This window comes from Astyanax mexicanus, chromosome 11, assembly GCF_023375975.1.
Source record: "Astyanax mexicanus isolate ESR-SI-001 chromosome 11, AstMex3_surface, whole genome shotgun sequence".
Taxonomy (NCBI): Eukaryota; Metazoa; Chordata; class Actinopteri; order Characiformes; family Acestrorhamphidae; genus Astyanax; species Astyanax mexicanus.
Genome location: NC_064418.1, coordinates 17,643,343 through 17,670,000, shown reverse-complemented (window position 1 = coordinate 17,670,000; position 26,658 = coordinate 17,643,343). Strand labels below are relative to the sequence as shown.

The 26,658-nt window shown below is 38.2% G+C and overlaps 1 protein-coding gene across 2 annotated transcripts in view; it reads right to left on the bottom strand.

Annotated features, from left to right (window-relative positions):
- dnah7 (dynein, axonemal, heavy chain 7) overlaps nt 1-26,658 on the bottom strand; it is a 234,257-nt gene that overhangs the window by 94,500 nt on the left and 113,099 nt on the right. For both annotated transcript variants that reach the window (XM_022680457.2, XM_049485303.1), the window contains exons 35-43: nt 23,294-23,515; nt 20,501-20,698; nt 9,781-9,936; nt 8,602-8,770; nt 8,007-8,133; nt 6,184-6,403; nt 3,950-4,822; nt 1,899-2,128; nt 821-1,151 (exon numbers count right to left, since the gene is read on the bottom strand). In XM_022680457.2, the coding sequence (XP_022536178.2) occupies nt 821-1,151; nt 1,899-2,128; nt 3,950-4,822; nt 6,184-6,403; nt 8,007-8,133; nt 8,602-8,770; nt 9,781-9,936; nt 20,501-20,698; nt 23,294-23,515 (2,526 nt within the window). The remainder of the gene's footprint in view (nt 1-820; nt 1,152-1,898; nt 2,129-3,949; nt 4,823-6,183; nt 6,404-8,006; nt 8,134-8,601; nt 8,771-9,780; nt 9,937-20,500; nt 20,699-23,293; nt 23,516-26,658) is intronic.

Sequence of the window (26,658 nt, the reverse complement as noted above, 5' to 3'; positions counted from 1 at the left end):
ACTTGAGTACTGAAAGCTCTGCATCTTTTTTGCTGTTTCAGGTATTTCTCATTTTCTGCAAATACATGCTCTAAATGACAATATTTCAATTTGGGAGAAATGTTGTCTGTAGTTTATAGAATAAAACAACAATGTTCCTTTTACTCAAATATAAACCTATAAATAACATCAGAGTAACTGATTTAGAAACTGAAGTGGTCTTTTAATATTTTCCAGAGCTGTATTTTAGGAATGGCAATGATTTTGGGCTAGTGATGGATAGGCAGAAAGGGGTTCTATTAAAAAAATATATATATATATATTTTTATACATATAATAAATATATATATAATAGTTGTGATATGACTGCTAGTACAAACTGTTAAAATACAAGTTTATAGTTTATAGAGTATAGAATTTTGTTGTTATTTAGGTATGTTACATCAAGATGTTAAACTTAAACAAATATTATTAACCTATTAACAGTCATGTTCCCACAATAAGGAACGAACATTAAAGAGCTGCTCACTGAACTTATCTATTTATCTATTCAAAAATGGGTATGGACTCTTATGGGTTAAATCAGTGAACTAACTTGTATATCAATATTGGAAACTGTGAAATGCAATTCCTGAAAATCCAACCAAAATTGCAATCACTGTCTGTGGCATTTTAAGAGGTAGATTTCAGACATTTTAAGAAAAATAAAATTAAATGTGAGACTTTCTAAGAATCTGCAGATACCTTGTATATAAAAAATTCTCAAAACATCTGTAAACCCAGAACATTAATGTAACAGTCAGTCAGTCTACAGTTTGTATAGAGGTCTGTGTTTCATTACCTGTGTGGTGAGTGTATCGAGCGCAGACAGAGCTGACTCCAGGATGGGGAGGGCTACAGCCAGGTCTGCATTGCACTCGTCCTCGATGGCCTTGGAAGCCATGGCCTTCTCCATGGCCTCGGACTCTTCCACTTGCACCACTGCTTCAGTCTTGGCCACCTCCACTGATTCACGCTCGAGCACCACCCTCGTCTCATCTACCTCTTTAGTGGCCACACGGAGCTCTGGCTGAAGGGCCTCCAACTCCACCTGCATGGCGGCAACCTGAGTGGAGGCTGACTCCAGCTTCTCCAAGCCCACCTCGTAACGTTGCTTTAGCTTCATCACCTCGCTGTAACAAACACAGCAATAAAATAGAAACACAATAAATAATGGATTAATTTACATACATGAGATAAATACATTAAAAAAGAACCTAATATACTAGCAATCAGTTTATAAATCAGCATGTGCTGATAGTCTGGAACATCGATGAGCTTCAATTAAGGAGCTGGAGCTGAGGATGCATAATTAGTATTTACATTTACAGCTGTATTGACAGTAACGTGGCAACCATTTATTTCACAAAATATATATATTTTTATTTTGGTCTAAATTATCTAAATCATATCAATGTAAACTGTATAAAAGGCACAGATAAATCAACCTATTCGGTTAATGCTTTCTCTATTTCTCATTTGTTATATTGCTTTTATTACACAGTTTTTTTTTTTTTTTTTTTTTTTACAAAATGAATAAAAAAAAATAAAAGAAGCTCAAAAAATTCATATTGAATATGCTTTAATACGGACTGTGCCTTCCGCCAAAAAGTAGTTCCACAACAAGTGAACTGTAACAAAACTGTAGCTACAAAACAGCATATCGTTTATACAGGCTAACACCACAAACGTTAGCTTATATTATTAGCTTATATTCTAATATTATTAGAATATAAATTTAGATTGTGTTTTATTTTAGAAAAAAATATTTTAAGACTTTTATAGCATCTATGGACACCATGATAAGTGTTTAAACACATGCTCATGCATCTGCAGAAGCAAGTAATCACACAGTCAGCTGTAAAGAGTGAAAAGCTTACGCTCTCTTGCGTTCCAGCAGAACTTTAAAGGTGGAGATGAGCTCCAGGTAGGAGGTAGGTGTGACATAGTTGTAGCGCTGCAGCTCGGAGAGGAAGCGTGCTGAGAGATTGATGGTGGAGGTGTGGAAGCTCTGACACATGTCGATGCAGCCGGAGCGAGCCTCATCCGTCATCTCAATATCCTCCAAGAAACGAGATGCCACAGCCTGCAGAGCATCCTCAGGCCAGCTCTGAAAACACAGACATAAAAGAGGGTCTCGAGTGGGGTCTCTTTTCAGACATATCACACATTTTAAACGACTTTCCAGCTGATAAAAGTACGTTTCATCAATCACAGATATCATGACTGATCTGTATGAAGTCTCCCTTTCCATGTGTTTTATGTATACCACTGAAGCAGTACATTATGACCAACTACAGTTTCACAATATTTGGTAAAATACCCTGGTTTTTAAGCACAGTTTTCATGCACCTTGGCATGTTCTCCTCCACTAGTCTTACACACTGCTTTTGGATAACTTTATGCCTTTACTCCTGGTGCAAAACTTCAAGCAGTTTAGCTCGGTTTGATGGTTGTAATCATCCATTTTTTCTTGATTATATTCAAGGTTTTCAAATAGGTAAAATCAAAGAAACTTGTCATTTTTAAGTGGTCTCTAATTTTTTCCAGAGCTGTATATTAATATATTAGAAAATACATTTTTTATCTAATTTTATTAAAAGGCAATGATTCAGTGTACTGTGTGTGCATCCGGTATTGGAGTAAAATAAATTATACTGGTAAATAGAACCTGCCAGCCACAGGTAAATATATCAGGAAAATGAGAAAAGTGAGATTTTACTGTTCTATCAAACCAGCAAATTCTGTACATGTATGATAAAGTTGCCAAGAATGACATTGCATTTCATGTGATGCAACTACTGTGCATGCGCATATTGCAATGACCATGCTAAAACCATATATTGTGCAGCTCTATTGAATATCCAGCCATGTGGGAATCACGTAGTTGAAAAATGGGCAAAATTGACTGTTGGTGGGCGTGGGCTCTATGAGGGTTTGGTCCTGTGTTGTTACTGGTACCCAAATGCAGATGGGCTTTCAACCCACCTTTATCTCACATGGATCCCATCAAGGCCGCATGTGCAGAGTGTACAACATAGATGGGACCCATGTTTAATAATGTTACCCTCCTGACCCCTTCATAACTAACTCTAATGGGGCCCATCAATGACATTTATTATTCACTATATTGCCAAAAGTGTTTGCCCTTAAGTCTTTGCACGCATATGAACTTGACTGACAACCCATTCTTAATTCATAGTGTTTAATATGATGTCAGCCCACAGCTATAACAGCGTCATCTCTTTTGAAAAGCAACAACAAGGTTTAGGAGTGTGTTTATGGGAATTTTTTTACCAATCTGTAAGAACCACATTTGTGAGGTCAGACGCTCATGTTGGACAAGAAGGCCTGGCTCACAATCACATTGTTCTAATTTATCCCAAATGTGTTTTATCAGATTGAGGCATGTCCTTCAATACTAAACTCATTAATTCATGTCTTTATGGACCTTGCTTTGTGCACTCATGTTGGAAAAGGAAGGGGCTGTCCCCAAATTGTTCCCAAAAAGTTGGAAGCATGAACTTGTCCAAAACCTCTTGGAATGCTGAAGCTTTAAAAGTTCCTTTTACTGGAATATGGGGCCAAGCCCAACTCCTGAAAAACAACCAAACACCATTTACTCCCTCTTCCACCAAATATTAAACCAAATATTAAGCCAAATGCAGTTAAGACAAATACCATTCTAAAGACTACTGTCAAACACAGGCTTGTCCATCAGATTTACAGATGGAGAAGCATGATTTGTCACAACAGTGAACACATATACACTGCTCTGGAGTTCAGCGATTGCGTGCTTTACACCATTGAATCTGTCACTTTGTATTTCGCTTGTTGAAGTGAGGCTTGGATGGATCCCTATTCAATTTATTTTAGGTTAAGAGGAGTCTTTGGCTATCATAAATTCCTAAAAAACAAATAAGTTCCTTACCTGGAACCAGTCTATGGTGCAACAGTTGATAAGTGCAGGGAAACGCCGCAGACGGCCCCTAAAGGCATCTCCAATAGGGCTCATTGCCAACACCACATGTAGCTGGCTGCGGCAGCGCTCCAGGAACATGTTGAAAAGTGCCAGTACGCTTCCGTCCGTCTGCTTCTCCCGTTCCCGCTGGCGGTCCAGGACTCGCATGCGCTCGCAGATTTCCTGCTTCTCGTCCACGGCGAAGAGGTTGGGCACCTCCCCCGTGTTGAGCAGGTTGCTAACATCTTCCAAAAAGGACTCCTTCTTGATCTGGGTGTCGGTGAAGAGGAAGACTCCGTGGGTGTCCCCGAACGTGGACTTGCGCAGGATGAGCTTGAGATCCTCGTGCCACTCAACCACGCCATAGCTTTTTGAGATCTCCACCTGGAAAAGGTCGGCTCCTGCCATGTGGGCAGCCAGGCGGGTGAGGGACTGCCGACCACTGCCCCCGACGCCAACCAAGAGCGCGTGGCCGCGAGGCTGCTTGATGATGCGGGAGATCCTGCAGACGTGCTCGATGGCGAAGCGGAAGAGCACCAAGTTCATAGGTGCTTTACTGACATTGTTGAACTCCTCCAGGTGGGACTCCACCACCTGCCGCAGCTGGTCCAGGTCTCCCACCTCACGGTAGCTGCGGTCTTCTCCCTTGGGGTCGTGGAAGTCACAGAACATGAGGCTGCGCAGGTCGTCTTCAGTCACGCGGCCGTCCGAGTCGAAGTCCAGATGCTTGAAGAGCTGGTGGAAGTCCTCCTTTAGGTGTGACTGGCAGACTTCCTGCAAGTATTCCACCATCCAGGTTTGATCAGAGGGGTGGACCAAGCGATCGTAATAAACCCTCTGCACCTGAGGTGACAAGAAGTACATGTCAAACTAAATTTTTTTGCAGATTCACATTTTAAGAAATCTTTCATTCAAATTAACTCGGGTTTAGCAGTAAACCATAGGACTATACCTATCACTGTTGCTTTGTATTGATTTACATCATAACATAACATACACAAGGTTCCACCAAATATTTGGTATTCAAAAATATTCAGCAAAACAATTATGAATAGGTGAACAGACCAGCTGTAAGATATGAGCTGTACAGGGCTAGGACAGTAACATTAGTAACATTAGCCTTAGCATCTGTTCTTTTGTCTGTGTAAGATTTACTCACATGTGGATATCACTTTTTTGGGATGGTCCATTAAAGATGCATCATAGATGCTCAACTAACTATCTTTAATTTTATGCCAGTTAAGTGCAACTGAACTTTAAGGTGAAATAAAATATTCTCTATTAAATGAAACCTTACAACTAACTCTAATCCTAACTCTAATCTTAACATTTTAGTGTTGGATTTAGGGTTAGAATAGGCTTTAGGGTAGGGTTAGGCTTACATTTTAGGGTTTATTCATGGTTAAGCACGCTTGAAACTCCTGAAGACAGAGCTCTTCAAAGAGCACTTACTCTCTTAACACCTCTAACAAACTAACTACTTCTAACCTCATTTCTTTCTTCCCCTCCTTCATTCCTCTATCCCATTATTTCCCTTTGACCTCCTTTAAGCCCTATCTAAAATGTTTTAGATAGGGCTAAAAATGTGGTGGTACACAAAACAATATCTTCTTAATATAAAATGATGACATTCTTTACCATCATAACTGATGTCATAACTGCTACATATGATGCTGAATTTCAAATGTTGGAATTTTCGAGTTCCGAGTGGAAAGCCTTCCCAACCCCAAGTTTAATCCAAGTATTATATAGTTTATTATCAACTCTATCTATTAGTGTCTTATTTTGTTTCAACTATACACTCAGTACTGTCCAACTACTATCTGTAGACATGATTCAATACTGTATAACTGAGCAAAATACTGTATAACATGTTATCAGCTGGTATTGTAAGCAATGCTAATAATTATAAGTTCATCCCACAAAAGTGTCCAAAACCAGTTGTGGTAAACTCCACCCTCTTTAGCTCTTAAACTATTTATATCAAATGTTATGAAATACTGTAGAATTTTGTTTATGTTACATGAATTAAAAGGGTCAGCTCTGGTCTGACGTAATTCCCAGCTCAGAATTCTAAAGCTAAATTAAACACAGCATTCATAATTCATTCAACTCAATTTTGAGTGTAAAACTCTCCAACCTGGCAGCCAAGCCTAGCACTAGTGTAGTACAACCTTCACACGGTGATTGAGTCACAGCATTACCTCATGCACCCAAAGCCGTTTAATAGCTTTAGGGTCGTCTGCGGTCTCTGGGCGAGATAAACAAACGCCCTGGATGACACGAGAGAAATCGCGCAGGTTGAAGAGATAGTGGGATTTGGCCGGCGTGGGCAGCAGTTTCTTAGCGGCTTCCTGATACACCGCCATCGTAGCATCCACTATCTGGGAGGTGAGGCTGGAAAATGGCTTCGGAAAGGGGAATCTGAAAACAAGCAGAAGAACATGCACGTTTTAAGAGATTCTCTCCAGCATTAATGGAACACAGGGTGCAATAGCAAAAGACGTCACACTGTACACATCAATACTTCAAATACCACTCGGAGTCATGCCACATGCAGAAGTTCTCTGACGACACTGCAATCGTGGGATGTGTACGTAATGGTGATGAGAGGGAATACAGGACCATGGCTGAGGATTTTGTGGTGTGGTGCAAAACGAACCATCCACAGCACCATCACCAGGCAGAGGAGCTCATTCAGCGGCAGACTGCTGTCCCAGTCCTGCTCCACAGACAGACTCCGAAAGTCTTTTGTCCCTCAGGCCATAAGACTGTTCAACTCCTCTCAGCACAGCAAACTGAAGACTCTGTGACACTTTTTCTTTCCGGCAATTCTGGTCACACCATGGACACACCCCCATCTATGGTCACACTCTCAGCCTTGCTGATTCCCATAACACTATTTTTATACTAGTATTTTGCACTAGAAGTTCATTCACTAGTTCACTCATCTACTGTTTACGTATCATTTGCACTGCTAAATTTAAATTATTATATAACTGTATTTGCACTTTCTGTATGGCTGGCATCAGTTATCCTTACTTTTTGCACATCAACTGGTGTTCACTGTCTATTCTGTTCAACTGCACTGCCTCCATTTTACATTACACACACACACTAAAGACTGTACTTTTATACTTTTCATTTTATTTTTTATTTTGTTGTATTTATATGTATCGTTATATTTTATATTTTTGTAACTTTGTGTACTATACATACCTGCTGCTATACATGTGTACTATACATACCTATCTACTTCCACAGTGCTAACCCTACGTTAACCCTTCATAAGCACAATCACTGATGAGTCTCTGGCAGGAACATACGCCAGCAAACAAGCAGCCTGTATGTTGGATTAAATTGCATCATCAAGCACATCTTGTTTTGAAAGGAACAACAACCAGTATTATCAAACAAGGCCACACAGACACACACACACATTTTGCTCAGTCGTTAATGTGATTAATATAATACATTTTAAGCAAATGATACAAATATAAATATAATTAAATGTTGCTGTATTCTCTTATTTACATATAAGCACCCATTTTTTAAAGCTTAATCTTAAGAAGAAGAAAAGAAATTGTTTTTTTGTTTTAATTGATTGGCATTTTGCAGGCCCTTTAAAAATACTGAATAATACTAAATAATAAACATTCTAATAATCACACTTTGTATACAGACACTATTTACAGACACACAGACACACCGGTCAAATTTTGGTTTAATGCATATTGCACATTTTCTGTTAGTACAATAAACCTCATTTTAATCCTGAAATATTACTGTGTTCATCAGTTATTAGATATATCAATCTGAAATGGCTGTTGCAAACACCCAAATATTTAGAACTAAAAATGATTAAGATTAATAGGGGTGCCCAAACTTTTTCATATGACTGTATATCAGTGCAGCACTGAACATTCCTACACAAAGTATATAAATATGATAATCTCAAACCAAGCAGAAAAGACTTTAATGTAGTCCTAATTATTAAACATTTACACTGTAACAGCACTCTTTTTACCGTATGGACAAGTGCCAGTTCAGGATCCTGGAGAAGATGGTGTACATGGTTTTCTCATCAAATTCATTGATGGTAATTGTGTTAAAATGACGGAGAAAGCGAGGGGTTACTGGGTTCCTACCACCACCTGAAAACAAGCAGAAAACACAAATTTTTATTAAATTACACCAAAGGATATTCAGAGGCACTGCAGTTTAAGAACAAGAGATAGAGGTATTATTTAGCAAAGGTAATTAAGATTATACTCTGAGATTTATTTTTTTCTAGCTAGAATCAGGTAAGTACACGATTCTGCAGGAAGAAGAACTGAATTATGCCATGCTACAATCAAACTGGGACAGATTTCTGTCTGCTTACAGGTGAGTTGGGAAATATGCATGTTAGATTACAGTCAAGTTGAGATCATTTTCTCTGGCACACTATTTTCAGGGGCTAAAATCAGACTGGGACAGATATATTAGATGTATTAGTCAGACTAGAACTAATTCTGAACAGTTACAGTCAGACTGGGACTGAATTTCGTCAGGTTATAGTCAGATGGGACTGTTTAAATGATAAAATAAAGGACTGATTGATAAATCTAAAGCATGCTCACCTGGAGGCCCCATGGCACACATGATTTGGATATCCACCAGATTGATCATGGAGCGGTCCTTTGTGTCATACCAGTTCCAGTGGTCCAGCCACTGACGCAGAAGCTCCACGGGTGGCTGAGCACCGTACGTCTCCCTGGCCGGCATGTTCACATCATCCACAAACACCACCTTCAGAGCAAAGGTCCACATCATAAGGCATATATTTTATATTATCTTCTGTTCTGCTCGTTAGACAGCAGTTTTGTAATGTTACCTGGTCCCACTGTTCTGATAAAATAAATGTATAAGAATATTTTAAATAATTGTATGCATACTTATACAGTGGTATGAAAAAGTTTGGGCACCCCTGATCATTTTCATGATTTTCATGATTTTCCTTTATAAACCTTTGGTTTTCAGCCATTTCAGTTAAATATATTGTATAGCAGATACATACAGTGATATTTAAACATTTAAACTAAATTGGTTAGAGGCAGAAATTTGGGCAACACAACAGAAAAATTACATCAATATAATAACAGCCTCTAAACGTGTTCTACAGCTTCCAAAGAGAGTCTGGATTCTGGTTGAAAGTATTTTGGATCATTCATCTTTACAAAACACCTCCAGTTCAGTCAGGTTTGATGGATTCTGAGCATCAACAGACCGCTTTAAATCACACCACAGATTTTCAGTAATATTCAGGTCTGGGGACTGAGATGATCATTTCAGAACGTTGTACTTGTTCCTCTGCATGAATGCTTTAGTAGATGTTGAGCAGTGTTTAGTGTTTAGGGTCTTTGTCTTGTTGAAGTATCCAGCTCCGGCTCAACTTCAACTTTATCACTGATTCTTGAACATTGTTCACTGGAAATGGAACATGACGTGGAATGTTCCATAATTCATGTTGCCTTGTCACGAGCACATTGGCCAGAGTTTAGCCTCACTCATGAGATAACACCTAACAATGTGTACATGTGTGGGTGCTTCCAAGTTGTCCCCCTTCAGTTTAAATATATACAAGCCAGTGCAGCCTCTGTTATCATGCAAGCACAGGGTTGTACCAACTCATTTAACAGTAATGGCAAACAACTAGGATATAAAGAATTTAACCATCATAGAAGCTTCTCAGCTTTCATTTAAAAATAGAGCTGATGCAGATAAATTAGGTTGTATGGAAATGGATGACAGTAGCTCACCGCTTTCTTTCCTAGAGGTGGGCCAAACACTCCTTTTCTCCTTTTATCCAGCTTGGACATGATGATGTTCTGTGTTTGAGCAGCGGTGGTCTGGGCTGAAAAGTTGATGAGCAGAGGGCTGTATGTGTCCTTGTTCAGACGATTCAACAAGAAGTCCTGCGGAGTGAGGAAGGTGTTCAATTAAAATCACAGGCAGGGATCAAAGCTATTAATCTATACACATTTATACATGTTTACCACTATTAGAAACTCCTGCCTTAGAATTTCACTTGCTTATCTAAAAGGTGGATAATTCTCAACACTGGTATGGTACTTTTAGGCTTATAGTGCTTATTCATTAATACATTTTTATTAGGATCTACGTTTTTATACACACAAGTACAGTTGCTACCCCGTAATGTGGAGCAATAAGGCAACCAAAGCTGTGGCAGTAATGCACTATTAAGCTTGGTCATCCTGGATGCATACTGGAGCCCTGAGTGAAGTTAACTCATTTGTTCACGCTCACTCAGCATTCTAGAGTCTGCTAGGGTAGTTAAACCAGAGTCTCACTCAGGCTTAGTGAACAGTTTTTCCCAATAGTTAAACCAGATGCATAGTTAAACCAAATGAAGAAGATGAAGATGAAGATGAAAAAGACAAAGATGTAGAAGATGAAGAATAAGAAGAAGACGAAGAAGAAGACGAAGAAGAAAAAGAAGAAGACAAAGATTAAGAAAAAGAAGACAAAGATTAAGAAAAAGAAGACAAAGATTAAGAAAAAGAAGACGAAGACGTAGAATAAGAAAAAAGATGAAGAGGAAGTGGAAGAAGAAGAAGAAGACGACGAAGAAGAAGAAGACGAAGATGTAGAAGAAGAAGAAGATGTAGAAGAAGAAGAAGAAGAAGATGTAGAAGAAGAAGAAGACAAAGATGTAGAAGAAGAAGAAGACGATGAAGATGTAGAAGAAGAAGATGTAGAAGAAGAAGAAGAAGATGTAGAAAAAGAAGAAGAAGAAGAAGAAGAAGAAGACAAAGATGTAGAAGAAGAAGAAGAAGAAGATGTAGAAGAAGAAGATGTAGAAGAAGAAGAAGAAGATGTAGAAGAAGAAGAAGAAGAAGAAGAAGAAGATGTAGAAGAAGAAGATGTAGAAGAAGAAGATGTAGAAGAAGAAGAAGAAGAAGAAGATGTAGAAGAAGAAGACGAAGATGTAGAAGAAGAAGAAGAAAACGAAGAAGTCTTTTTCATCAAATTACAACGTTAGTTCAAAGATAGTTACGTTTATTAAACAAAGTGCTGGAAATATTTTTTTAACCATTTTATCTAATTAATAACAGATTAATCGATTAATATTGCTTAAGTGGGAGAACATCATTGGACTGATAGAGAAGGAGGATGGCCAGCAATTGTTATCTTCATTAGAAGTGTTGTGAATGATAAAGCTGAATGTCGACAGACAGCAACTGTGTCACCTTTAGTTACAAATAGGGAGTATCACATACAATCAACAGTAACTTGCTCCTAGTAGTACGGGACACTATCAGCTCAGCGATATGTGTAGGACATCCTGTGGCCACGCATTGCTGACTCTTATAGCAGGGATTCCAAATCGTATTTTTTACTAAAATAATGCTCACCCACATACAGTAATAATGTTCCTAGAAATGCAGCACTTCCTTGGTCTGTGCAGTGACCAGATTTATCACTTATTGAGAACGCAGGCCCAGCTACAACATCTGTGGGTAAATACCTGATTTCCTGCATGCCCAACTGTATCTTGTATCCAGGCAGAACAACAGGGTACTAGAGCCTCTGTTCTATTGTACAGTTTTTTCCCTATACACTTATCCTTTCACTGTAATATTGTATTTTTTTCTAATATATAATTTCATTTAGACCTATAAGGCTTTTAAACTGCGTTATCTTTATTACCAGAGTGTGTAACATGCTATCATATATGGCTCTGTGGTCAGAAGACACTAAAAACAAAACTGCATCAACAGATGGTCTACTCTCCCAACGACAGAAGGAAGGAGGAGGAGGAAAAGTTGTTTTTTTATAAAGCAGCCAATGAATGTAGATATGTCAGAGACCTACAGAGAGCACACGTGCTGTGCTGGACCGGGATATGTTGTACTGAACGTGAATATGAATATAAATGACTTACACTGAAAAAGTGGTTCAGTTTATGAGAGAATCTTTTTGTAGCATATTTCCGAAATCATCTGACAAGCGTTTAGCAGCAATTAGCTCCTAAATGCTCAGGAAATACATATTAATGAGAGGAACGGAGCTTTAAAACACCAGCTGACACTGTATTTATTAGTTCCTGCCATTGCCCTTGAAGAACAAACCGTAATAACACATAACAGCTACTGGCAACCCACACTTTTCAGGGTTCAAATGAGCGAGGGTCAAATAAGCGCAGATCTGCACGTGTCTTCAAAATGGACCATTTAAAAACCAAATGCACTTTGGAAAGCTTGTATTTCTGAAAGCTTGGAGCGGGTTAAAAGAAGTTCAACATGCGACAGAGTGTCTCTTTAATCACTTGAAGGCCTCTGAAAGCACCCTCGTCTGTCAAATGACATGACTTCACATTTGCCTCCTCAACAGAGCCACCCGCATCTGCTGGACCATTCAGCTGCTGGAACAAAAGAGCCACACTTATTTCACGTCATGTCTTTCAGCCTTTAAACCCATTTCACGCTAATTTACGTTCATTTTCATTCTACTTTACTCTTTTTCACAAAAAAATATATATATTTTGAGTGTATGTCTAAAATAGCTGTAAAAACATTATGGTGTGTTTATTAGAAATGTTAAATGATTATTAGCTAATGATAATAAATGACATTGATTTCTGTTTTGCATAAATCTGACCAGAAGTATGTCACATTTGATTTGAAAAGCACTGCATTTTATTCTGAGCCAAATGAATTCATGAAATGAGCTTATCATGATGTATGTACACTAACTTGAACGAGTAAATCATGTGATTTCCACACAGGCTGAATGCAGTTTGTAATCTCCCTCACTAATGTGCCCATTGAAAGCCACAGTGGCTGCAAAATCCGTCCAATAACTCTATACAGTGCTGTGAAAAACTATTTACCCTCTACAGATTTGTTTCTTTTTTCAGTTTTTTAATTTAGTTTTTTCTGATCAAACAAAATTTAATACAAGACCAAAAATAACCTGAGTAAATATAAAAAGCAGATTTTAAAATTACAATTTAATTTTTTAAGGGAGAAGAGCTTTTCAAACTAACCTCGTCATATGTAAAAAATAAAATAAAATAAAATAAAATAGGTACATTTACCCAATTTAACCAGGACAGTACCATCCATCAGTTATCAAAAATAGCCATTAATTAAGCTCAAAACAGTTGGCATTACCAGTTAGCCTTTAGCCATTATGGCTATTATAATCAACCAGTTTGGGCTTTATAATGAAAGACCCAAAGACAGATCATACTAATGAAAAGAGATTTTAAAAATCTGACCAAACTCAGCAGTTGCTAACAAATTCCGGATACTAATTTGGTGAGAGAAATGCATAAACACGTGAGCATCAAAATTCACCAGAGCTTTAGTTTAGTTTCCCCCCAAACAGACAACACACACACACACACACACACAGCACAGCAACAGCAAAAAAAAAGGAATTGAATACAATTCCAACTGTTTACAAAATCTCATACAATTCCAGATCATAGCTATGACTTGCCTGACTGGATTTTAGGAAAGAGAAAAAAATAAAATTTAATAAAAAAAATAATAATAAAAAGCCTCAAAAAGTAACTGTAGTACAAATAAATTTATATCTCCTTGCATACTCAAAAAATAATAATACTCCAGAGGCCAGTAGGCAAAACAAAAAGCAGGAATGAGCTCAACCAGTTTGCTGAGGCATCTCCACAGTTTAGTAATCCAATCTTAAAGAACAAACATGAAAGAAAAAAAACATACATTTATATTAATAAATACTACCATTTAAATATTAAGTAGGTCAGGTAGATTAAAAAAAAAATAAAAATAATAGTTTTTTGATGTAATATAAATTCCTGTGTATAAATAATACACAGTACTCAGTGCTTATAATTCATCATTTCTCCTAATAGTAACCTGGCTGTTATCCTAGCTCATCTCCATGCAGTTTAATGCTATAATATCAGAGGAAGTTCTACTTTTATTTCTGCTGTAAATAATTCTGCTGTAGTTCTGCTGCAGGTGGAGAGACTGTTCGACTTGACTTCACTCCACCCTCACCTCCACCCCCCCAACTGCGCCCAGCTGCTCATGCTAACCAGCAAGGCGAGGAGCAGCTGTATCTCCAACATGTCTTATGTTTTATCTATGTATTATTATTTTTTTTACGTTTTTTATTATTTCTGGACTAAGTAAACTTTGGATCAGGATATGGTCATATGTCTACATTATGTTAATATTTGCACCTCATATTAAAGCATGCTACGCAAAGCTGTTTTTTAATTTATATTTTTTATTAATAAAATATAAATAATATTTTATAATTCATAATTTATTATTACAGTGCAATATGTGTGAGCATCTTCTATTATTGTTTTGGAATTTTGTAGGCGAATAAGGGTGTCAGGGTTGACCCAGGCAGAGAGACGAGGAGGCGGACGTATACACAGGTAGGGCGAAATTTATTAAATAAATATAAATAAACAAGTAAACAAAGAACAGCGAAACAAACCAAAACAAACTAGGGAGACTAGAGAACATAAATAAAACAAACAAGAGATAATAAGAATAACTATACTAGACAGGGCAAGGGAGTAGACAAGAAAACTAAACAGGGAACTAGAAAATAAACAGAGATAAACACAGAACAAGGGACTCGGGCTAAGGCTAAGAAAACACTGAGAACAGAGAAACGCATAGGGACAGACAACGGGAGACAGTGCAAAGACCGACAGAGGACAAGTAACAGAGGAAGTCTATTTAACTAAACAGGAAACACACTGGGAGTGGAAACACCTGGGGAAGGGGTGGAGCTACAAATGAGACATGAGGTAATGGAAAATCACAGGCAGAACACAGGGGCACAGGTCACGTGGGACAACACAGGCACGAGGACAGACAGGAAACAGGGCCAGGCGTGACAAAGGGGCAGCTATAATAAATTGGTCTATAGTTGATGTACAAAGTATATTTACAGTATTAACTGCATGTGTTACTGACTGATGTTCATCACAGGGAGCTTTTAGTCTATGCCTGTTATTTATTCACTTTGCTTTTAGCGAATTTGTTTGAACTGTACATTTTAAAATACTTAAAAATAGTAACACAACCACTAGCTAATGATAATAAATTACATTTCTCTTATTTTCAATAAGTCTGACCCGAAGGATGTCATATTCGATTTGAAAGGCAGTGCATTATACTGTATGAATTTATGGAATGAGCTTATCATGATGTATGTACTTCAATCTGAACATGTAAATCATGTGATTTACACACACAGATTCAATACAGTTTCTAATCTCCCTCAGTAACTGTGCATACAGTGCTGTGAAAAAGTATTTGCCCTTCACATTTTTCCTACTTCTTATGTGATTATATTAGATTAATTAATCACAGAGAACATAATTAATTTAAGTACATTTTTTAAGTACATATGACGTATTCTCAGGCACTGCTGTCGGTCCTGAAAGGAGAAAAGAGGAGAGACCCGGGCCCTCTGAGCAGTGCTGTAAAATGCACTGGTCTGAAGCTTGTCCCGTCCCAATTCATTCACTCAAGCTGAGCTACTTACAAATGTACTCTGCCTGGCAGCGCATCCGAGGCGTTCTCGTGCATGTAGCTGTTAATCTATAGTGAGTGCGGTCTAGCCGGAGAGGGGCTGGTAGCTACTGTGTGAGGCAGTGTGTGCATGAGGGTGTGTGTGTGTGTGGGTAAAATATGAGCATAACGAGGCGGGTAATGGATGAGGCTGTTAGGGTGATGGATCTCCAGCTGGCTGCCTCGCTCCGTGCACACTCCACCAAAAATAGGAGCGCTCCAACAGTGGGTAGAGGCATGGCGGGGGTGCGGCGGGGAGGGGGTGGAGGCGCGGCAGGTCGCCGTCCGTCTCGGGCCGTCAGATCGTTTATCTCGAGCTGCTGACACGCCTGAGCTCCACACACACACACTGTCTCACACACACTTGCACACACTCGACTCCCAGCTCCCATGGCTTTCACTTGCTGCCATGCTCAACTGGCCATGTTGACAGGCAAGTGTGGAGAGGGGAAGTGAGAAGCCCCCTCTGGTGCTAAAAGCACAGTTGCGGACCCCCTGCTTTCACTAAATGTTTCTCAGATGGCCAGGTTAGAGGACGGGTTCCCGCAGGTAGCTGTTTATTTCTACCTGTCTTCTGCTGCTTCCTCAGAGGCCTGCTAAAAGCCTGAGCTTTCACCTGAAGTCAGGCCTTGCTAAAAGGACCAGCTTTAGGGTCAATAGAGCCTGGAATCAAATGGAGAGTCTTCATGTTCCTACTCAGTTCTCTGTTCTCTGTACTTTCACTAGCTGTTAAGCTTCCCAACTGTAGGGGGAAGGCCTGGAGCAGGAAAGCAAATTCCTCCATAATGCAAGAATTAGGTCTAGCTGCAGCTTGTAGGAAGGCTGGGTTGGCGATCCAACTATGCCTCACATCCAACACCGCCCTCTCCTGTGCTCTCGTTTGTTCAAGAGGCACTGTATCGTAATTGAAATACGAATATAATGCCAATGTTTTCAGGAAGATGTTCTTATTTTTAATTTGCACCTCCTTGTGTACCGTAATGCAGACATTGACACTGATTATTTTGTTGTTCACTATTCGGATGTGCGCTGTATTTTTTCTCACTTAAGATATAGGCTGAACAATTCCTGACAGTTACAGTAAAAAGTAATTGGTAATATGAGTTTTAGAGTATATGGCTAGAACGTTTCAGATCATTTTTAATAAAAACTTCCCCATTCAACAAAATTATTCTAATTTAATGATAGTCACAGTTTAGGACAGGTGGTTTTATCAGAACTATACTGAGAGTTTCGTAGAGTACTCTTTTGTTTTACTTCATATAATTAGTCTATAATTAGAAGAATATATTTGAAATCACTATCATAGTTTTTTCTTTGTAGGCTTTATTATGGACTAATATACAGTTTGGTTTATATTTGGAGTAATACAACCATGTGCTATTATTTAATAGCATAATCCTCATGACTTTCTCGCTTTCAATACATATTTATTCTCACCATGTCAGCTAACTATATTTTTGTATTGAAGCACATACACTGCTCCACAGTTTAATAGTGGAGGAAGTTTTGATGAATTCAGCTTCCCCTCTGCCATTACAAACAATATCAGTTAGCAATTAATTCACTTTTGGTCTGGTGTTAATTCACAGCCTCTTGTGCAAGATTTGTTATCAATACAGAAATTGATAAATACAGAAATACAGTTAATAATATAAACTTTCTTTTGGTCAATGAACGTCTAAAATGTCTAAAATATATATGTTTTTTGGGATTTGAAACACATTTTATCTGGCAACCCTGTGGGCCCGCTTTTGGCTTCAGTACTTTCTGCATTCGGTTGCTTAGTAACGAGACTCAGGTGCTCATAGCTCAGGTAGCTCATGCTATGATTTTTACTATAAATTATGATGCATTGTAGAGTTTATAGTGCCTCAAAATAGAACATCAATAGGAATCCATTTCGCTTACAGACACTGTCTTGGCTGAGAGTTGAATTTCCAACCCTGCAATGAGAGGTTTCTCCCAAATGCTGCTAAAGATTCTATTAATTTGCAGCTGCATTTCCCTCATAGCACCAGTGGATAACTATACTATAGCACAGTTTACAAATAAAAAATGACTCAGCTTAGAGGATATCATTTTTTAAAAAGCTAATTAACCCTTTCATCTTCAGCATATCATTTTAGTACAGCACATTTTGAGTTGCTGTATCTCACTAAAAATGGTGTTAAACTGAATTTAACTCAGAGACATGTTGATCCTAACAAATCTATTAAAAGTCCCTGTGTATTTCTTACCCCTTTCAGTTTCCATCTCTAAATCAGTCCACACATGTGTTTTTGGTGAAATTTATAAAGGGTATACCATATAGAGAAAGACATACAATCAATTAATGGACACATATGGAATTATGTAGTAAACTGATCTAAACCTGATCATCTGAGATGGTGATTTGAGGTGATTTGGGATGAGCTGGATTTTTACAACATAAAGGAAAAGCAGTAACTATTGTTCAGCACCTTCAAGAACTCCTTCAAGATGCTAAGAAAACTATTCCATGAGACTCTTCCTCATGAAGATCCTGAGATTAAAATACCAAGAGTGTGCAGATCTTGTATATATCTATAAAGTATCTAATCTAAAGACATATTATGGTTTATTTAACCCTTGTGTGGTGTTCATATTTTTGTTACTCGTTTACTTTGTTACTTGTATTTAATTCAGCAAAATTAAGCAATTCTACATTAAAATGATTTACACATGCTTGCTTCACCTAAATGGCAAGCAATATAAACAGCTTACATGGTTAATATTTGCCCTTTACCTTTCTTATGTTACATTTCTTTCAAAAAGTGCTACTCTTTTTTTTATTAGTTTGAATTTGGTGTTTGGGCCAAATGCTGCATTTTGTTTGCATTTATTTGCACCCCTATTTTAAACATAATTATTTGATAATAGGAATTAATCCGTTTTTTTAGTGAAATTTCTGAGACATTAAGAGAAATAAAATGTGTTAAAGAAAATGGGCAAAAGTAAAAATGTTAAATGTTATGTCAGTCATAAAACTTTACGCTTCCAAAAACACCAAAATACATTTTTACCCTAAAAGTGAATAAAATAAACTGAGCCAAGAGAGATAGGTCAAGGATCTTCAAATCAAGCTCTGGAGGGTCCTCCATGTTGCAGTGTTGTCCCTGCTGTAACGCACCTGATTCAACTAATGAAGGGTTTGAAAATGAGGTGGTGAGTGGAATCAGGTGTGCTAGTTTAGAGGAAACAATGAAGCCTGCAGAGCCGTTCATCTTCAGCACACAGGCAGACATACGATCAACAGTGAAGCAAAGCCTCAATTTCATTTCATTTTCACAGTGAATGATCTCTGGATCTGCCACATACATCCCTAACTCACCCTAGGCCCACAACCTACAATAAACACAAAATTGTAAAAGAAAATAGTGATCGAAGCATAGTAAAGATGTATATATGTATACATATTTGCAATAAATACGGAGACCGGGCAGGACAAGGAAGTGTTGCAATCTTGTGGAAACATTACTAGAAAAACCCTTTTTGTGTGTGGACGAGCATTACCACGCTGAAGAATGCCAGTTTTGTATCGAATTTAACAGATTAATAGCTGCCTATTGACAGTTGGAAATAAAAGTATGTGAACATAAATTGGTCATTAAATGTGTTCTGATCTTCATCTAAGTCACAACAATATGCAAACACAGTCCTGCTAATACCACAAAACAAAAAAAAAAAAAATATATATATATGCAATATGTTAACTTTCACTGTGAGGGGGGGGGGGGAGTATGTAAAATTACTTTTCTATGAGCTAATTGGAGCCAGGATGTGATGAGAATGGATGTGTTGGTTAAAGCTGCCCTGCCCTATAAAAAACACACACCAGTTTTGAGTTTGCTGTTCTTAAGATCCATTACTTGATGTGAATTATGCCTCGCACAAAAGAGCTCTCAGAGGACCTACGTTCAAGAATTGTTGACTTGCATGAAGCTGGAAAGGGTTTTAAAAATATCTCTATAAGCCTTAATGTTCATGTGTCCACGGTAAGACAGACGGTCAACAAATGGAGAAAGTTCAGCACTGTTACTGGAGCTACTCTCTCTAGGCGTGGTCATTCTCTAAAGATGACTGCAAGAGCACAGCGCAGAATGATCAATGAGGTGAGGGAGAATCCTAGAGTGTCAGTTAAAGACTTACAGACATCTCTGGCACATGGTAACATTTTTGTTGACAAATCTACAATGAGGAAAACATTAAACAAGAATGGAGTTCATGGGAGAACACCACAGAGGAAACCACTGCTTTCCAAAAAAAAACATTGCTGCACGTTCAAAGTTTGCAAAAGAGCACCTGGATGTTCCACAGCAGTACTGGCTAAATATACTGAGGACAGAGGAAACCAAAATTGAGTTGTTTGAAAGGAACACATAATGCTATGTGTGGAGAAAAAAGGCACAGCACATCATCATCAAAACCTCATCCCACCTGTGAAATATGGTGGAGGGGGCATCATGGTTTTAGTGTTGCTTTGCTGCTTTAGGGTCTGGACGGATTGCCGTCATCAACGGAAAAAATAATTCCCAAGTTTACAAAGACAATTTTGCAGGAAAACTTAGAACCCTCTGTCCACCAACTGAAGCTCAACAGAAGATGGATGATGCAACAGAACAACGACCTAAAACAGAAGTAAATCAACAACAAAAGAAAATACGCCTTCTGGAGAGTCCTGACCTCAACCCAATTGAGATGCTTTGGCATGAGCTCAAGAGAGCGATTCACACCCGATATCCTGAGAATATTGCTGAACTGAAACAGTGTTTGTCTGTTGTTGTGACTTAGATGGAGATCAGAACACATTTAATGACCAATTTATGCAGAAACCAAGTAACCCCAAAGGGTTCACATACTTTTCTTACAACTGTATTCTGTACTCTTTCATGTGACCACAGATACTCACTATGATGTAGACACTCTTGCCAGTTCCTGTAGGCCCCACAAAGACGGTGGGCTTCTGGTGAGTGACGAGCAGCTCCATCAGCGCTGTATAGCGCACCGTGTCCTCCGTGGGCACAATGATCTCATTAAACTCAACATCCTTGGGGATGGGGGGTGCTTGCTTCAGCTCCTCTGTCCACAGCTCCCACCTTCCTGGACCCTGGGTCAGAAGCCAAAAAGGTGTGAGCACAAGTCTTTCTGGAACAAGTTTTATTTGGGTTGCCTCCTGTAGGTAATCTATAGAGGGAGTTCCAATAACTGGAAGAAGAGTGTAATTTCACTTAAATGGCAGAGTTACAAGCAAAATGCAAAATGCTTCTGCTCTCACAGAATGACGAGGGCAGACACGTGGACTTTGGGTGAAGTTTTTAATTTAGCTCCCTCAACCACAGATTGGCACTAAAATGGCACTATTGTCCTTTGTATGTTGATGTACTGGAGATTTTGCTTAAATTTTAAAGTCATTAACGAAAGTTTCACTGTACTGTACAACCCTGTATTGGTATAATGACAAAGTTGAATTTATGGCCTTGAAATGACAATATAATCCTTAATCTTTAACCCAATTTAGATGAAAGCATCCTGCAAGAGTTAAGGCAAATAGTCTTCTCAAGTACTAAAGTACAGACCCTAACACTATTTTGTCATTGCTCGATTGCTTATGAAGTACATTGTATATTATGTGGGGCACTTAATATTTAAAATAATTTAGAGCTGGGAATCTGGTGCTTTGATCGCATTGGCTGCCTAGGGCTAGACTGATTGGTGGCAGTTGGAAAAAGGGCAAGCTCTGACTTCATGTGTATTGGAGGAGGCATACTCTGGTCCTTAACGTCCTAGTGCCCATAGCATTGCAGGTGATAGGAGAGTGATAGGAGCAACTAGGAGATCCCTAGTGAGTATAAAAGGTAATGGGCTCCGGTAAATTGGGGAGAAATTTTGGTAAAAAAAAACAGTAAAGTAATAAGTGACGCTGTCAGAGAGAAGAGCAAAGAGAAGTGACCCTGAAGCTTAAACAACTTTCTGTATAGTTACACTCTTTTATTAATCCCATATTAAAACACTGGATAATGCTCCGCAGAAACAGGGATTCTTAGAATTTAATGAGGTGTGAAATTGACACATTAGAGTAAGTTACGCATGAGCTCTTATTACACAGAATTAAAGCTCAGGACACATAACTAATAATGAGACAAATTGCCTCTCTCAGCATCAGGAGAAAGTGTCTTTAGGACAAAATCATTGAGAATCACTTCCTCAAGCATCTGAACAACTCAACAAAAAAGCTTTATCCACATTTAGAAATGAGATGAAAAGAGTCAGTCAGTGGTTTGATGTGAAATACTGTAGTTAATTAGTTAAAAAGTTTCTATAATTACTGTAGAAAACCACCAGTGGAATCCCACACTTGGCTTGTGAATGTCTAGAGTGCTGTGTAAAAGTTTTGGTTCCATTACTCAAAGACCTGATTTCTAAAAGGCATGATTTAAAGAATATATCTTTTTTTTTATTTTAGCCAGATCACTCTTTTTTCCACCTTTTACAGCTTCAAGATAACACAAGTGCCCAATCAAAGCATGATAAAAATGGGCAGTCTTCAGTAACATCTCCTTTGGTGAGCATCACAGCTTTTTAACATCTAAAACCCTCTCCAGAAGGGATGAGTTTCACAAACTCCTGCATCCGGACTGCAATTGAAAAAACAGGAGGACCAGTGAGTTTTTTGACTTCCTCGTTCACGTGACATAGCGTTCAGAAGCTCCTCCATTTCCACTCGCTGTTGTGTTTATGTGGATCTCTGTGGAAACATGTGCCTAAAGGGCGTAGCAGTGGACAAATAGCTATTTTATTAAACATGAGGAGACGAAACTCCGGACAGGAAAAATTACTGAAGGACCACAAAGTTCAGCGAAAAACAGTAGGTAATTCAGCCTGTAATAAAAGAAGAAAAAAAATGCCCCAGGACCCCCTGAGAAACTTTTTTAAATTTTTATTCGTTTTTGGGGATCCATTCCTTTTCCATCCATTCTTCCTGTAAAAGGCTTCAGGTTCTGGGAGATTACTGGACTGTCTCTTGTAGCAGTGCTCTTCAGTTTGCGCCCCTTTTTTTACACAATTTTCTCCCCAATTTATCTGAGTCAATTACACTACTCACTGTCTAGCACTCTCCCATCCATAGTAATGCCGCCAACACTTGAAGGATAAGAACAAGCCCATGCCTCCTCCAATAGATGATACATGAAGTCAGACTCTGCCTCTTGTCCAACTTCCATCGATAGAGCGGCTCTAGACAGCCATTCAGCTGGGAAGAAAGCGCAGCGACCCAGCTCTGAAACACCAGCTAGCTAGCATCACACTGGGAGTGATGAGGGATGAGATAAAGATTATGGGTAATAGTGCTCTCTTGAACTTTGACATTTTATATCCACTAAACTATTTAAAGCATTTTATATGCCACTGTACATGTAATACTAATGGGCAATTCCACTGAATGGGTGCCATTTCTGTAATTTACATGTATAAATGTGCACACAAAATAACTTTAAAATACATTTTAAAGTTAAGGAATTGATGCATATTAATAAGTGAAATTAAGTTTACCAGATGCTTTAATATCTGAAATATCTGCCCCAACCTTTTCTAATTTGAGGTTGTAAAAAAGTGTAATTAAGTAATGTTATTAGCTTTAAAATGAATGTACATTACTTTAAAAGATTGTATGTACAGTATGAAGTACACAGTTGGTGTGACTGACCTCTTTGATGAAGTGGTACTGGTACAGTGTGCCCTCAGTGGGTAAGGGCACAGTCAGCTGCTTGGTCGGTGGCTCTACGTGCTCTAGGATGCCATATCGTTGCCGAGTCTCCTTACTCAGACCTGCGGTCAGCACCTCCCTCAGCAGCCCATCAAACTTCAGCCGTCCAGCCTCCAAACAACTGCCTCCCACTGACCACACCAGAGAGAAGATAAAAATACCCTGAAGAAGAGACAAAAGCAGAAGGTTAAGAAGGAGAATAAATACCCCTTAGAGCTGCCCCAATGTATATGTGAATTACGTGGCCACTTAAGGCCCCCACAACCCCAACAGGCCTCCAAGAGCACCAAGATATAGAGCTTAGACTGTTCCCAAAAAATCCAACCCGACCTTATCCAAGTCCATGTACGTTCTCTCCGAACCTGGATCTAGAAATGATGTGTTTAGTTACAGTTCTGGCATGTTGCTATTTTGGCAGAGGAAAACACAAGTGCGCCATTGATTGAAATGAACCTAGACAACAGTCCAATCCCAGCCTGAGTACACCCACTCATTAAAAACACACACAGTGATGGGCTGCAGTGCGTAAACCTGACTTTTACCTCAACAATAAAGAGAATTAAGAATAAAATAACATTTATTTTCCTTTAAACAAGCTGCTGAGATGCGCAAAAGAGCTGTGCTGTTAAGATATCAACGTGCCAAAGTCACAGCACACCTGGCTCTTACAGGGAATGGCAATTGACACACTGATTGGTTAATTTCAAGATACATCCAAAACACAACCATGATTAATGAAGAGAATTAGTTCATGCCTTGTGGTAGTTAACGGCTGATGTTAATTACACATTTAGAAACATCTAAAAAGTGGTCATACTGGTCTACGACCTTGGCCAGTTTGGTCAAGATGGTTAAATAATTTCAATTGTTTCAATTCTGAATGGTAGACTGGTCACCATGGTCAGAAAGGTTATAAGGGTTGACCAGCTTAACCCTTTCAGGTCTGAATTATCTTCCAGTGATTAAAAAACATAAGAGTTATGTTTTTTTGGCTGTAATGCACACAAAAAGAGTCTAACTACAGTATTTGTTGCCCTTTAAGGCCCACTTAAAATCCTTTAATTTCCCAGTGATTGTCAGTGCCCCTTATAATTCGGTGTGAACAGCTTTTTTTTTCAATGTGTATTGCATTGGAAGCCTGTGCTAAACGTTTTCTATTTTAATTTTGATATTAAACATTTTATTTAACATACAAAAATTGTCCTAAATCACATATAATTTGTAGAAATAAGCTTATAGTTTGCTTTATTGGCTCTACAGTGTTGCGATGCTCTGATGTCTGAATTCCTGTTTATTCCAGTGCAGTGGGCAGGGCTAAGCTACTGTTTCATTAGCTAGATCAAGGTCTTTTCTGGTTTATTCAAGCTTAACCAACTTGCTATTGTTCTGACAGTGGATTGGGTCAATGGCAGTGTTTCACTGTGCCTACGTGTCTATGCTACCTTCTGGCTCTCTCTCTTTAGTTAGGATGTTATATTCAGATGTTATAGTCATTAGCCACACTGATAATACTGTATATTGCCTGTTCTTCATAAATCCTGTAAAAATAATTCCATCTTTCTTATTTCCTTTAAGTTATTGGCTGCCCAACTGCCCAGCCTGACACTGATGGCTGTTTAATACTCACCTGTGTTGTATGTAACTTAAATACCTTTAATGGCTAGTATATAGCTACACAGAAAATTTGTCAGAAAACTTTTAGTATTGACATTAATAGTGTGAAATGTACTACTGTATACCCTACCTAGCTGGTTAGCTGGCCAGCTAAAGTAACATGTTAACAGTAATGCTACTTGTTCCAGTGTTGCATTAGAGTTTCTGCATGTAAAATTTTATAAATTCATTTTAAATTTCTTTTTGTTGCCAAAGGTCAAGAAACCTATAAGGTCACATTGTGAAGCAACTCAATATAGTATAACTACATTTATTCACAGCATTATTTAACTGCCCTTTCATTTAATAACCACAGCCCACTGCTGACCTTATCTCCAACACTAACTCAATCAATTATTCATAAAAAACTTTCACAGCTTGATTGCACCTAGATCCCATTTCTAAACCATATAAAACACAATCGATAAAAACACTATGGGCATCGATTCAGGACAAAATAGCTTCGGCTCCTCGAGTGTAAACAAATAAGGTAGATTTTTGATTTTTTTTTTAGCCCAGTGCTTATTATTGCTGCTAGGGCCCAACAGGAGGCAATAGATGAAGCAATCAATGAGGCCACACATCAGGGGCTACATGTCATGGTTTTTATCTCACACTGATATGATTTGGTGCTCTTGTGGGGGCAGGTGGAAAAGGATTATCACACCTTCTGACTTGAAGAAGCAGACAGTATTGAACCAGCTGCAGAGGCAAAACACAGCTTCATAAAGGTGGCAAATGTTAGCTTGGGGCTAAATTGCTACAATGATATGTGAGATTGAGGTGAAAGCTGGAGGTTGTATGTATGTATCAAATCTCTAAGAGGATCTCAGAGTATTTTTAACCTCCTGAATCCAGTGAATAGACTGGAAATACTACATAGAACATCTCACACTACTTACTTGCAGCGTATACATAACATACAGTATATTACTACTCCCTTTTGGACAAAATATTGTTCCAAAAATAACTGGGTTAAAGAATATAATTGTCATATCAAGACCTTCAAATGCCTGATTTAATGATATTTTAACAGAATAACCAATTAAACATCCATTTAATGGAAAATGAATGAACTATATTTTGAGAGAGGTATAATTTTGGTCATTGCATAATTGGATCAATTATTGGCCAACTTGCAAATAAACACAATTGATGTAAAGCTTGTCAACGAGAAAAAGAGGTTGTCCATATGTAATATAATAAACTGTTATGAAAGAACTGAGCCAGTCACGATAATCACTTATCAGTGTTGGGAAGGTTACTTTTAAAATGTAATCCCTTACAGATTACTGATTACATCACTCAAAATGTAATTTGTAACGTAATCAGTTACATTACTTCAAGTGAGTAACGTAATCTGATTACTTTGGATTACTTTAAATATTGTCATTTTTTTAAGCCTGAATGAATGTAACAAATAGATAAACAAATAAAACAGCCTTTTCAATCACTCTATAAAAATACTTATGAAACCATTTCATCAAACAATTTTATAAAACACTTCTATAAATTGATGATAAAACCATTTAAAACCAAACAATGTAACAACAACCGTAAGCTATCTATTTGCAGGTTTGCCTCCAGTGTAATTTTGACAACAAATTGTGATTTAGTCTTAGTTATAGTCTTGTGACGAAAATTGTATTTAG